Source organism: Mytilus californianus, unplaced genomic scaffold (genome assembly GCF_021869535.1).
Source record: "Mytilus californianus isolate M0D057914Y unplaced genomic scaffold, xbMytCali1.0.p SCAF_7, whole genome shotgun sequence".
NCBI classification, from domain to species: domain Eukaryota; kingdom Metazoa; phylum Mollusca; class Bivalvia; order Mytilida; family Mytilidae; genus Mytilus; species Mytilus californianus.
Genome location: NW_026262723.1, coordinates 11381786 through 11395964, shown reverse-complemented (window position 1 = coordinate 11395964; position 14179 = coordinate 11381786). Strand labels below are relative to the sequence as shown.

At 32.0% G+C, this 14179-nt stretch overlaps 1 protein-coding gene across 3 annotated transcripts in view; it reads right to left on the bottom strand.

The window, feature by feature from the left end:
- Positions 1–7511: 7511 nt before the first annotated feature.
- The window catches only part of LOC127708339 (kielin/chordin-like protein), a 52404-nt gene continuing 45736 nt past the window's right edge, over positions 7512–14179 (bottom strand). For all 3 annotated transcript variants that reach the window (XM_052213192.1, XM_052213193.1, XM_052213194.1), the window contains 4 exons: positions 12350–12416; positions 11357–11413; positions 9499–9618; positions 7512–7736 (listed from right to left, as the gene is read on the bottom strand). In XM_052213192.1, the coding sequence (XP_052069152.1) occupies positions 7561–7736; positions 9499–9618; positions 11357–11413; positions 12350–12416 (420 nt within the window). In that variant the 3' untranslated portion in view covers positions 7512–7560. The remainder of the gene's footprint in view (positions 7737–9498; positions 9619–11356; positions 11414–12349; positions 12417–14179) is intronic.

The following is a 14179-nucleotide window of genomic DNA, read 5'->3' as shown; positions in this document are numbered from 1 at the left end:
CTGTTCGTGTTGGTGTTAAACTTCTGTGTTTTAATATCAAAACTTTCAACATGTTTTGCAAAAAGTGCGAACACAGCTGCTGTCCATATACAAAACATAGTATTCATTGATATTCCGATACCATTTAAGAATGTGTTTTTTAGTTTGACGGTAAATCGCCTTTGCACAATAACCAAACAAATGTGGTGTATCTATGACGATGTAGCAAAGTGATCGCTTTATTGTAAGATAGATTGTTCTTTTGATTACTGCCATGAATAAGTTTTTTTTTTAAATTCTATATAGTTTATAAATTGATAAAAGAAAGAAGACACTAATTGAAATTTCAATTTCAATAACATCACATAAATTTTTTGGAAATTTATTTTATTTTCAATGGAGCTTGAAACTTGTTATTAGAAAGTCGTATGATTTCAATTGGTTGAGCTTTAAACTGTCATTTAATGAAATTAATGCATGACAGATCATTAATACATTTAGATTATACTTGGAGTAAAATATGACATTTCTCAGTCCTGGATAATATAAGGTTACCAATGACAAACATTTATTAAGTGTAGACACCTTTTGCATTTTAAAATATTTTACCTGAATAAAACAGGATTTTTCTCAAAATCGTAAAAATTAAAATCGATTTTTAAATCTAAAATGACAAAATCGCAATGATAAACGCACGCAATAATTTCTGAATTTACAGTAATTGTGCAGAGGAAAGACAATTCAGAAAGTTGATGCGGCTGCACGAAATTGAGCCAGTTTAACTTTCATTGAAGTGAGATGTATAGCTTTAACACTAAGTTTAATCCACTTTTTGTCTACATGAGGAAATGCCTGTACTAAGTAAGAAATATTTTCATTCGTTTAATGTGTTGAAGCTTTCAAGTTTGCCTTTTCCCCGTTTTGAATTTTCTATGGAGTTCGGTATTTTTTATATAATATTTTTCACTTGCTCTGAGTTGATTTTTTTAATGTCTTTGGACTGTTATCCATTAGATCAATATTAGGTGCATATGTACTAAAATAACTTGTTAGAAATATTCCTAAACTTCATCGTTGAAAAAGAAAGAAACTAATGTTTATGAAAATTTAATAGAGAGTACTCCTAGATTGGAACTTTGTAGATATATTCGCTTTGTCCTTTATATCGATCTAATGAGTCATTTTGTTAACTGATTTTACCATTTGTTTTTATGTTGTGTTGTTAAATCACTTTCTATTTATAGGGAAGGTTGATCGCTCGTAAACATATTGAAACCCGCCACATGCTATGCTATCCTAGGTCAAGAGCCTGTTATTCGGTGGTTGTTATTGGTCGTTGTTTATCATATGTGTTTTGTGGTACAGCTTGGTACATGAATTAGGCCACAGAGTTTTTTTCATTTAAATTATTCTATATTTGACATGTCGGGACAGTTTATAGATTAATATACGGTTTCGTATTTGCTCATTGACGACTACTAGTTGCCTACATCTACAGAGTATATGTTGTGCAAACACCCTGGATTCTAATCACTTGGAACTGATATGACATGTTACAACGTAACGAAATTCTAATTCATTGTCAACATTGACATGTTTGTAACGTATGGTAAAATATTAATGGTTTCTAGATTGGTTTTAAAGACAACCAAATATCGGCACAAAAACACTTATTACGTAACAATTCAGTGAACACGGTAAATATTTCTTAGGAACTTTTGATGTGCATTATATGTACCTAATGACTAGTATGATTCATCAAAACCTCAATTCAGAAAGAAATCTAATTTTATATTGGAACAGTGATGCATGGCATAGTTATAACTTTCGCTTATGAAACATACATTCAAATAGAAAAAAAAATTATACAATGTCAAAATATTGCAATTAGTATTGTCAAGCTGAATTGAACACTGCGTTGTAAGAGGTCAGCATTTTCTTGTTGACACGATATATCATTGATATGGTATTACTAGTAAATCTACTGTTTACAAAACTTAGAATTGTTCGAAATACTAAGGATTTTCGACACCAGAAATATACTACATTAGATGTATTTGCAAAACCTTTCGGTATGTTTTATTCTCAATGCTCCACCTCTTCGAACTGTATTTGGCCTTTTAACTTTTTTTGATTCGGGCGTCACTGTCTTTTGTAGAAAGACGAACTATAAGTCTGGTATCTTCTATAAGTTTATTTAAAATTTGTGATTGGAATGAGTGTATGTTTCAAAGGAATAACAGAAGAGATTATAACGTTAAAAGATATCAAACCTCGTTTTGTACAAGCTTAACAATATGAAATATTGTTTTAACACTTGTATTGTGTTTATGTTGTTGAAGACCATATATTGACGTAAATAATTTTTTTAGTCGGATTCCTGTCTGATCTGTATAAAACGTTAGAGGTCGGCGATTTTTATTGGTACTATATATCTTTATTTTATTAGATTGGTGTATACTTTACAAATAATACAAGATGGTCCCGAGCGTTAGATAATAGGTGCTGAAGTTGCGAACTTTTTATTAATTCACAGTTTTCATTTTATTTGTTTGTGCTTTTATGCTCTTTTTTTCACATGACTCTTTAGCGTGACTTTTTGCTGGCATTTTTGTCAATTTTTATGTGGACTTCTACATTTTGAATAAATATTTGAAAGTACTACAAAATCTTATTTATTGCATTAGGGACATTAAACTGTAGTAGTGCAAATCATGTTTTCAATTGTATAGCTAGTGAGAAGGAAAACAGGTTCAACGACAATTTTTTTTGTGAATATCTAACAACCACCCCTTGCTGACTTTTAGTACCAAAAGAAGAAATGACTAAGTCCAAATACCTGGCATCCTGGGAGTATTTAAAAAAATCCTGTGGACATGCACGCTTCCATTATGTGTACAATAAATCTACTAAATATTTAAGCTGTAGCTCAAAAACTTTAGAAGATGGCCGTGAAAAAAACATGATCTCTTTATGCAGCTATAGTACCAAAAAATTACTAAGCCCAAATACCTGTCATTTTAAGAATATTTGAAAAATAAATCAAAATCCTGTGGACATACACACCTCTATTATGTGTAGATACACCCTACAAAATATTGAAGATGTAGCTCACAAACTGTAGGAGGAGATAGCCAGACATATCATGTATCTATATCCGGACGGACAAACAGACGAACGGACGGATGGATGGACGGACAGGTCTAAATTAATATTCCCGCTCGACATTTTGTCACGGGGGGGGGGGGGGGGGGGGGGGAGGGGGGGGGGGGTCATACAAATATGAAATTGAAGTAAGAGTGCATAGTTTACCTGTACATTGATCAGGTCAGAAGTACCTGTTTTGTACTACCATACTTCTAGGAACCAGTGCACTCCTGGATAAGGTATAGGTTTGGCATGAAATGATTGTCACTTAGATAGACCTTTAGACAAAATAGCTATAAATGTTTGAAATGACAAAAAAAAATACACATATTTCTATACGCAAACTTAGCACAGACTTTATGTCTGTTAATCACGGGCCTTATCCAAATTGTATTTATGCAAGTAAAATATGTTGAAACTAAGCCTTTTGTGTATGTTTATTTTTATAAATCTAAACAGGAGCTAAGAGAATGAAATGCTACTTTTATTTTTTAAAAGATATGAATACAACTTGTCAAAAGAGTGCTTTCATATATAAAGAAAATGTACCGATATATAAACAGGGTGTCAATATGAAAATTACAGTACAGGTAAAGTATCATGAACTTGATTTCAGTATCAACTGCTCTGTATAAGGAATTATGTTTTTTTTACCTTACTTTGTTTTTATCTTTACATTGCTAAAAAAAATTGTTTGTCGCAAGGTGTGTGTTGTAGAGGAAATAAATATATCTAAATCTATTTTTCTGTACATGGTTAAATGGAAAATTTTGAAGTGCAAAATATGTTTGAGGAAATGAACAATTTACTTCAGAATTACACAAAGAGTATAAATGTAGTAAGACGTTATTATAAAATACATTTGTAAGATTTAATTGAGTATTTGAAAATGATAATGAATGGAAATTAATTCACCCTATTTCAAGGCACACCACTCTGTATTTATGTAATAAAGCGATGTTATCTGCACTGTGGTAGACTTGTTTGCCTGGGTTTAATTACACGTACAACATATTATATTTAAGAGAGTGACATGTCTTGATGACTGCATACGTCGTAAAAGCTATTCGTACGTAATATTCTAATAAGTTGTGGACCCCGGAATAATCTCGTAACCGTACAGTTTCGTTTGACGTATTATATATTATATTTGACTTGTCAAAATTGTAGACAATCGGATTATTTTTAAATTTAAGACATAAACGCCAACGTAGACCATCATGATATTTTATTAAATGAAAGATATATAAGAGTACAGTTGATGGTTAAAAATTTCAGGTTGGTCTACGTTAGCGCTGATGTCAAATTCCGTCTCCAAACATCACTAAATTGTAGATTTTTTACACGTTTCGTCGTTCATAGCCTTTTCAAGGTTTAAGTTTGCACAGATTTGAGCACATAATACTATAGAGTAGAAAAATAATAAATTAGTTTTTAATTCTGCTAAACGAAAGAGACTGTAGTAGATTGTATGTATCAGAACTTTGACATTATTTTTTAGTACCCATATCTTGATTCACGCAACCAGTAGAGTGTGTAGTATTACAATAACTCTGAATCCCAGTTTCCATTTCAGATAAAAATTGATTTTAATACTTTGGAAAGAGGTTTTGCCAGGCACTTGACAGATTTATAACTGATTCTGGTATCTAATGAAGTCGTTGGTTAAAATTCCAAAGTAGCATATAACAGTCCTATGATTATTGAGGATTGTTAAGTTTTGTGAGGGTACAAGTTAAGTCTTTTAATTAAATTGGAAGTACTTAAATCCAGTATAAAAAAAAAGTGTTACACAAACATATTTATCATGGAGTTAGGACAGGTGCCTAGCCACATTTGAGTGTATGAAACAGCAGAAAGCGATTAAGTTTCTAATTCTAATTTGTTGAAACGACCCCAGCCTTAACCCATTAGGAAAGACTATCTACATCTTACTGTTTGTGCTATTGCAACTCGTCTTTTCCGTGATTGTAACATCACCAAACGATAATTTACGACGCATTCGGAACAGTATCCACAGCCATTCCGCAGTATATCAGATCAGCCCAGAGTTTCTGTTTATATAACACTTTGTTCGGAACAATTTATGTCGAAAAAGACAACTGAAATGCGAAAAAAAGGTTCGCGACGTTTTAGGTAACATTTTTCTTCCGTACGTATTAAAAAGATTTATATGTCATTAGATTGATTGAAGATTTATTTTAACAATAGCTTCTCAAAATGTTAAGAAATAAAAAAATATCAAATATAAAACGCGAAACAAAGAAAAACAAACAAATATGTATACACAAAAAAGAAAAAAAAAAAGTTTAAACGTGTTACCGAAATAGAAATTCAAATTATATAATTTAGAAATGAATATTTCTCACCTGTGTTCAAGTAAACAAAGCAATCATCAATACTTAGACTGACAACATGGTTGTGAAAGGTCACTCAACAGTCAATTTTCCGATGAAGAAATTCTTATCTTTAGATTAACCTAACGTCCTAAAAAACTATAATATAATGTAATATCCACACTTTGTAACAGTTTTGTTTATGGTCAAAGTAAAGTAAAATGTGTTTTTTTTCATAATTTGCAGTTAATCAAATGTAAAATTACCTAGTATAAAACTAAACGATGAATAAATATATTACAGCAGCATATTGTGCACAAAGTAATCATATATAATTGATTTAATTATATACAAATTGACTATGCAGAAAAAAGTAAGCGGATTTTGAAATACACCTTGAAAAATTATTCGATTAGCATACATTTTCAGTAAAATGGCGCACCGTAAATACTACATATTACACCAGGTGCCTGTATTGAATAGATGTATTTATATCAAATGGAGCATTACAGCTATATATTCAAGTTTTAACATAAGTAAGAAGGTCATCTCTTCACAATGTCCTAATGTGTTAACCTTATAAACAAGCTTAAAAGCAAAAATGTAATGTTGGATATGTACTAGTGTGGATATTTTATATTTTTATTAAACTTTAATCTTGACGTGGAGCTGCATTTGAATGCTATTTGCTGCTTAAACATTAAATATATATAATGATGATATTCAAGTTGTCAGTAACAATTTGACCGTACTGCACATGTTCACAAACGATGTATTTGAATAATGTGTTTGCATTTTTTTTGTAATTTTCAACATTACTATAAACTGAGTCCAAAAAACAAAAAATCCAATAATCCTTTTTTTTTTATTGAAAACCTAATTTTGTTAACATTATGAGCCAATGTTTGTGATTCTGTCACTGGTTAAGACCTTGATGAATTTTTACTTCAGAATAAATTTATCCTGAACCCTATTATGTATTATTAAGACAAAATCCAAATACCCGGCATTTTCAGTTTATTAAAAAAAAAATTCTGTGGACATGCACAATAACATTATGTGTATAAACAATCTACTAAATTTTAAAGCTTATCACAACTCAATGTCAATTCCATATAGTCATACACATGATACATATTTTTGAAACCTACCACTACTCATTAACGTAGTAATTGATTGCACTTGAGTTCCAGTTTCCCTTCAAAAAGAATCGTAGCTTTAAACAAAATTAAACAGCTAGTAATTGCCGGTTGTCTAATTGAAGATAAATATGTTTTCGGCCTTATCCATGTAAATTGTATGTGAATGTCTAAAAAAACATCGTTTGGGATTATCCGAAATGAATTTCTTTTAAAAGTATTAATCTGGATACCACATCCGACGATAAATTTTAAAAAGAATACTTAAAGAAGAGAGGCGGAGGATACCAAAGGGACATTCAAACTCATAAATCGAAAAGAAACTGACAACGTCATGGCTAAAAATGAAAAAAAAGACAAACAAACAAACAACAGTACACAAAACACAACATAGGAAAACAAAGACTGAGCATCACGAATCCCGTCAAAAACTGGGGGTGATCGCAGGTGCTCCGGAAGGGTAAGCAAATCATGCTCCACATGTGGCACCCGTTCAAAACCTCTCATGGTCAACTGCTGTTTTCAATATTTTCCCTTAAAAGGAGACGCTTTTTCATCCCAAAGTGTTCATTAAATCACTTATCAGAGTTTTGCTACTATTATTGACAGTTTAAAATTGGTCCTCATACAGTGATTCAATACATCAAAGGAACAACTTTTTATATTTTTATTTTTTTTTTCCATTTCGACTTTAGTTGATCATTTAATAAAAGTAAATTTAAGTAGAACCAGCACAATAACATCAATTTACGATAACTATTTGGACAAGTCAAACCAATGGGGCGTTTCTTTGTGGTTTCCAACAGGAAACATAGAAAAACATGCGTTTCCCGTATGAAGGCATATATTCGGCCTGTGTTGCTCTTTGTGAATATTTCCACTGCCAACAAATAAATTCAATACAAGCAGGCAATGTTACAATTAGACATTTAATTCAATATAAAGTTTTTCCAGGATGATTACCACTTGTACCACTCGTACCATTCAGGATCTATACAATAGTAGAAACAACCCTGTTTACAACATTTTTTGTTTGGCGAACAGTTATCATCGGTTTTACATAATCTTATTTTAGATTTTTCATTACATTTCGTATTCTTAAATTTATCAGCTGGACATTTATTAGGTCTGGTACCTGAAATAATAAATATTAAATGATTAAAATAAATGTTTTATTTATTTTTGTTTGAGTTGTAATTGTTTTCTTTATTTAATGTCATTTTCATTATATATTATAACAATAAGAAGAAATGGTATAATTGTCAACGAGGCAATTCTTCACTGGTGACCAAATAAGCAACAATATGGTACCGCTAAGCTTCAATAATGAGCAAAACCCATAACGCGTAGAAAGCTTTAATTGGCCCCAAAATGACAACTGTACAATTCACACAAGAAAAAAAAATAACAGCCTGATGTTTTTACAAAACAATAAACGAAAAACAAATATGATATACAGCATCAAATTACAACAACTGAATTGCAGGCAACTGACTTGGGACAAGTATATAAAGAATGTGGCAGGGTTAAACATTTAAGCGGGCTCCGAACCTTCTTCCAAACCTGGAACAGCACATCATAAGCTTAAACTTACTATGGAAATCCGTTAAAAAGGGTTGGTTTTCCAGTTTGAATTGTTTCACACTAATCACGTTGGGGCCCTTTATAGCTTGCTGTTCGGTGTGAGCCACGGCTCCGTGATGAAGGCCGTACTTTGACCTATAATTGTTTACTTTGTACACATTGTGACTTGGATGGAGAATTGTCTCATTGGCATTCATACCACATCTTCTTATTGATAATAACTAATCAAATCGATACATAACAGAATAACTAAATAAATACTAAAGACACAAATAACATATCTGGAAGTACTTGCAGTTACTTTAAGATAATTGAAATCAAATACCATCTTATAAATAGGTAACGGTTTGATAGTATTTAAGATGCCATTATGACTTGATAGATCAATATAAATTATCCGTGTCACAGATAACCGCAGTTCTGTTCTCTTTTGCAGATAATCCAATTAGAATTCAACACAATCATAACATAGTTTTTATTGTATTTCCGACGTTTATGAATTATAACCCTATTAGACATATCATAAGATTTTCCTTGTCGTTGGCATAATCGAATATATTCAATGTGTCATAGCCACAGTTTGTCCTCTTTTCCTCGTTTTGACACTAGGAAATGAAATAAACCTTATCTAAATTTCACGTTTTAAGGTCAACATTGTCTGAAAAATAGAAAAAAAAATTCCAAGGCAAACAAACTGACAAAATCAAACGCTATCAATCAACGGAACGACTGAAAAATATATTCCTGCCTTGGTACAGGAATTGTGCGAGGAAAATGGTGGGTTCAACCTGGTTTCGTGGTTAGCTAAACCTTTCGCTTGTATGACAGATGTTTATAGTTTCGTTATATTGACACAATAAGGTAAACCACTCAAACATATATAATGGATTAATGTGACAATAATAAGAAGCCAGCAGTCAAAACTGAGTAAACATACATAACAGATATACAGCACAACTGAATAAAAAATTCGAACAAGCATAGTTATCTTTCTAAGAAAGACGCCAACATAATACGTGTATTTAATAGTAATAAGACCAAAATTTTGTACGCCAGGAGTTTGAACCTTCTTTCTCAATGTTTCTTAATTTTTGAACGGGGTATTTTAAGTATATGTTATTAATCGTGTCAGCTCAGAGGCACTGATAATACCCTTATTGTGACACTTCACCATCAGTTGTATCGGTCTAGTGCTAGTGAATGAAATAAACAAATGCGTGCATCTGAGCGGATTATCTTGATTTACCTTCTGTGAAATAAATACGACATACCGAATGTTTACTGTAAGCAACACAACAGATGATACTTCTTACCTTTACAGCAAACTCCCAATCTGCCGATTTCTGGATTAGTCTTGCAGTAGTAACTTTTAGGACACACCTTATCAGTCGACCCACAGTAATGATTCGGCAAAGGATTTCCAATTTCGCAATCTGTAATGTCGTGAACGTTAAATATATTAACAAGTATACACGATGGAAACGTTTTACATTGATATGAAAATATATGGTTGACCTTAATATGCCCCCTTTATAAATATCATTTTAAAACAAAAAATTATTAAAAAATGAAAAAAAAATGATAACATAATACTCTTACAAGAGTATATTCAAAATATTGCTTTCTGGAAGGAGGTTTATTAAAATAATTTCATCGCTTAAACTGTAATAATACTTCAATCGGTTCAAATTATGTTAGCTCTATTGACAACTAATTAATTTGATTTTATCTTTAAACCTCTGATCAAAACTTACAGTTGTGATGTTTCTATAACGCAATGAACACGTATAAATTGATGTTTGGGAACTTCTCTGTCCCTTTTGTGTATAATTTTGGACAAAAAGTAGATACAAATAGATGATCTAACCCAAACAGATATTTTACTAGTATTGACATCTTTGTCAAAAATCAAAATTTCGTTTTGGGTAAAGGTCACGCCAAATGTTGATTTAGGTAAAGACGTATAGTCTTCTGCCGACAAGCAGCAAAATCCTTGGCAAAGAGGGGCGTCTGTTTGAATGTGCGGAATGTATTCATCAAAAATCATGTTCGGTTAGAAAGGGGATGTTAAATCCTATGCCCTGTGTAGATATAGAAGGTGTGCAACGCTTTTTGCACGTTAAAAACTCTTGAAACAACACTTTGAGGCGTCCGTAGGTGACCTGCTGTAAGGCTGAATTGCTGTCCCTATGCAATATACTTTCATTTTCCTGTAGCATTTTTAGTAAGCGTACATCATCCATGTCTCAAAACTCGAAGTTACCGGATTATTTTTTTTATTCTTTCTTAGAAGCTCCTGTATGAAATCTGCCTCGTATTAATAAAGGAACAAGCCGATAAGAAGGGGAGCACAGATGGTTCCAATGGGAATGCCGATAGTTTTTTTGAAACAGACGTCCGTTATACAATATGCGATCAATATTAATCGCATCTATTCTTTAGCAAACATATTTTTAGCTCTGTGGTCGGGTTGTTGTCTCTATGACACATTCCCCGTTTCCATTATATATTCTATGCATGTATCATGTGTATGATCGTGTATTATTTTAACTCCATTCTTATTCGATATATAGATATGACGTCTTCGAGCATGAACATTGAAACAATACTCAAATAATTGTGGAGATCTTGTATCCAACTGTAAGTTATAAGTTTCGATCATATATTTCAAAAAGGAGTGGTTATATAAATGTATAACATTGAAGACCCATTGGTGGCCTTCGGCTGTTGTCTGCTCTATGGTCGGGTTGTTGTCTCTTTGACATATTCCCCATTTCCATTCTCAATTTTATTATCGTTCTATTCTTTTTGAATGGATCTTGATTGCACCATTGCTACATGTATTTTTTGTCCTTTTCTGGGTTGTTCTTTTGATTGTCTTATGATGTTTTTTTTCTTGACGCTCTCTGTACCAATTAATTAATTTTAGCGATGATTTGAAATTTAGAGGATGACAATCCACGATGGAACCAGATGAAAATTAAAGAGACCGGAGGACAGATAAAAAAAAACATGCAAACAGATAAAACATGTATAAGGTGATCAGAGTTAGTATACACTATCCGGCCTGACTAGCGGCACCTGTCAAATTGTTAAGTTTTCGATGTTAATGAAAATGGTGATCATTCGGAAAGAGCAACGTTGCTTTCATAATTTTAAGTGTTACATTACCTATACAGAAGCTACAGCAAGGTGGAGGTCCACAACATTTTGCGCAGGGTTTGGTTTCTACAAATCAAATAAAGATTAATATGAATGGCAATTCGGACATGAGCATCAAAAAGATTAAACTTTTTCTGCAAGTTGGAAAAAAAAATAGTGAGCAATTGATAAAAAAAAATCTTAAACAAAAATAGCGAACTTCAAGGTTAATTCAAAAAGAGGAAGTCCATAAAAACTAACAACATAAAATGTTAGACTATGCATGCTATATCAACCAACTGAACGAATGGAAACAGCTGGCATATTCTTGACTTGGTACATGCAAAAAGTGATGGATTAAACCTGGATGTATAGCTAACCTCCAACTTGTATGACATTTGAATGATAAAGGAATAATTATTAAAGATTGCATACAGTATCTTTATCATTATTTGTTAAAATAAGGACAAAAATAACCATAACCGCGTATCCCCATGTAGCACAGACAAAAAAAGTAGAATTTCGTAGATTAACAACCATAATTTTTTTTTTATAACAGACGAAAAAGATGCTTTTATAACGTCATTCAACATTTGTTAAATGAATAAAGAAAATTAACAATTAAAGAAAAACTAATGTTGACATTATAATTTTCAACCACAATAGTTTTATTTGTTGGAAAATATTACAGTGGAAGGATATGAACATGGATGTACATGTAGCTTGCAGAGAATTTTCAAATGTTCCGTTTTTAAATATTTCCTTAAAATGTGATAAATATCTTTTCCATAATCTTGAATCTTCAGACAAATCAATTAAAATGGGACTCTTTGTGTGATATCAGATATTGTATGTAGTAGTTAAACGTATTAAATGACAGGCGTTAAAAACGTAATTACACTGTATTTATGAAATATTGGCCACCAAATAAATCGATAGCTTCTTATAACATATTAAGATTTGTTTTTTTAAATGAAATTCATATCTCTAAGATAAACATTATAATGTAGATACACAACTCACGTGGTCCTGGGGCAGGGGATGGCGGTCCTGGTTCCCCTGGGTCCGTTGAAGGACCATTCAAAGGACACTACAACGAAACAAATGTCACAAACAAGATTAAAACATTTGACATGTTTTTTCTCGTTGTCTTTTAATTTGAATCATTTCAGATTTCTATGAAACATGTACATAAAATAAGTGTATAATCCATTCATTGTTACATCTAATATAAAGGATAGGTGTATGATAAAAGCCATTATGTGGCCCAAGTAATTGCAAATGCAGTTAAATTTTTCGAGTCTTTCAAATTTTTTATTGATAATTGAACAGGCAGTTATAATCTGAACACATCAGTATAAAAAGAAAACGTGTGGTGCCCCAATTGACTTATTTGACAAAGAAATGCCATTTTACACGTAGTTTTTGATAAACTATATATGAGCTAAGACCTTACCCAAAAAGATATTATACACACATTTACATCTTAAAAAATATATCTTTAAGTTTAATGCAAAATATTTTTGTTTTAATGTGTTGGCTTGTGAATCGATGACATGAACTGAAAACATGAGTTTTCGACAATGTTTGTAGTGGTGTAAAATGCAAGAAGTTTAAAGTCTTAATGCAAAAAAGAATGACAAAAGATAAATACTGAATATTGATAATATCTGAGGTATATCATTTGGCGGATTTACAATATATTTTGATTTTCGAATTTATGGGATCAGAAACACTAGCCAGATCATACCTTCTCCTTCGACATATTAAAGTGTTTCTATGACAAAATATGATTGAATTGATTGATCGACTTACGATTGATTTATGACTGAAGAACAAAATGTGCTCCTCTTATCACCAATTTGTTCATTTATTCGCGTTATGGAGACTCCATACAACAATTTCTATGGACGGCATTGTCAATGAAGGCTGGTTGAGGAAGTTTACGACAAAATATGTTATCAGGTCCACAATTGTTAACGATCGATTTCGTTGTAGCAAACATTCCAGTAGCGCCTGCATATGGAATACATTTTCCCACTTAATACGATATTACACGAACAGACTCGTTTCCAATCATTGTTTCTTTGGCTTATTGATTGATTGATTGTTGATTGCTTTACGACGCATCAGCACAAAAAGGCTATATCGCGGCGATATTTCCTTGATAGAGGATAGCTGCTTGCAAGAAAGCTTTTTAACAAAGAGTTCCAAGTGATCTTTTTTTATTGGTTGACTGATTCGGTTTATTTTGTTTTACAGATGACGACGGAAATGTTCTAATTATCGTCATGTCAATCTTATCCTCTTTTCTTATAATGTGGACTATATTCCTAGAATGTGACATCACCAAATGTGGACTAACATGACCAGCAAGACTGGTGCCACATGCGGGGCAGGACCTGCTTACCTCGCTGGATAACGTGTAATTACCCCCGGTTTTTGATGGGAATTGTGTTGCTTAGTATTTAGATTTCTATGTTGCTTGCTTGTATTTTTCTTGTTTTTTTTTATTTTTGCCCTTGCTTTGGCCGTTTGTCTTTGACTTATAAGCTTGAATTTCGCCGGTATATTCGCCTCTCGTTATTGAAACATTTATATTCATGTGTAAGTAAGGCTTTCTGAAGTCAGTGTATCATTCCTATAATATTTTTATCATTTGCTTTAGAGGTAAAAATGTGGCATAATCATTATTCTAAGACAAATTAGTTTTATATTAACACATTAAGAAAAAGACATCAAATAAAAAAGACAGGTGAAATCTGTTTACATTGAAAAAATGTGAATACCAAAATATATCAATTTTACAAATCAACTCCCTCCTACTCTACCAAATACTTAAAATTCAATGTG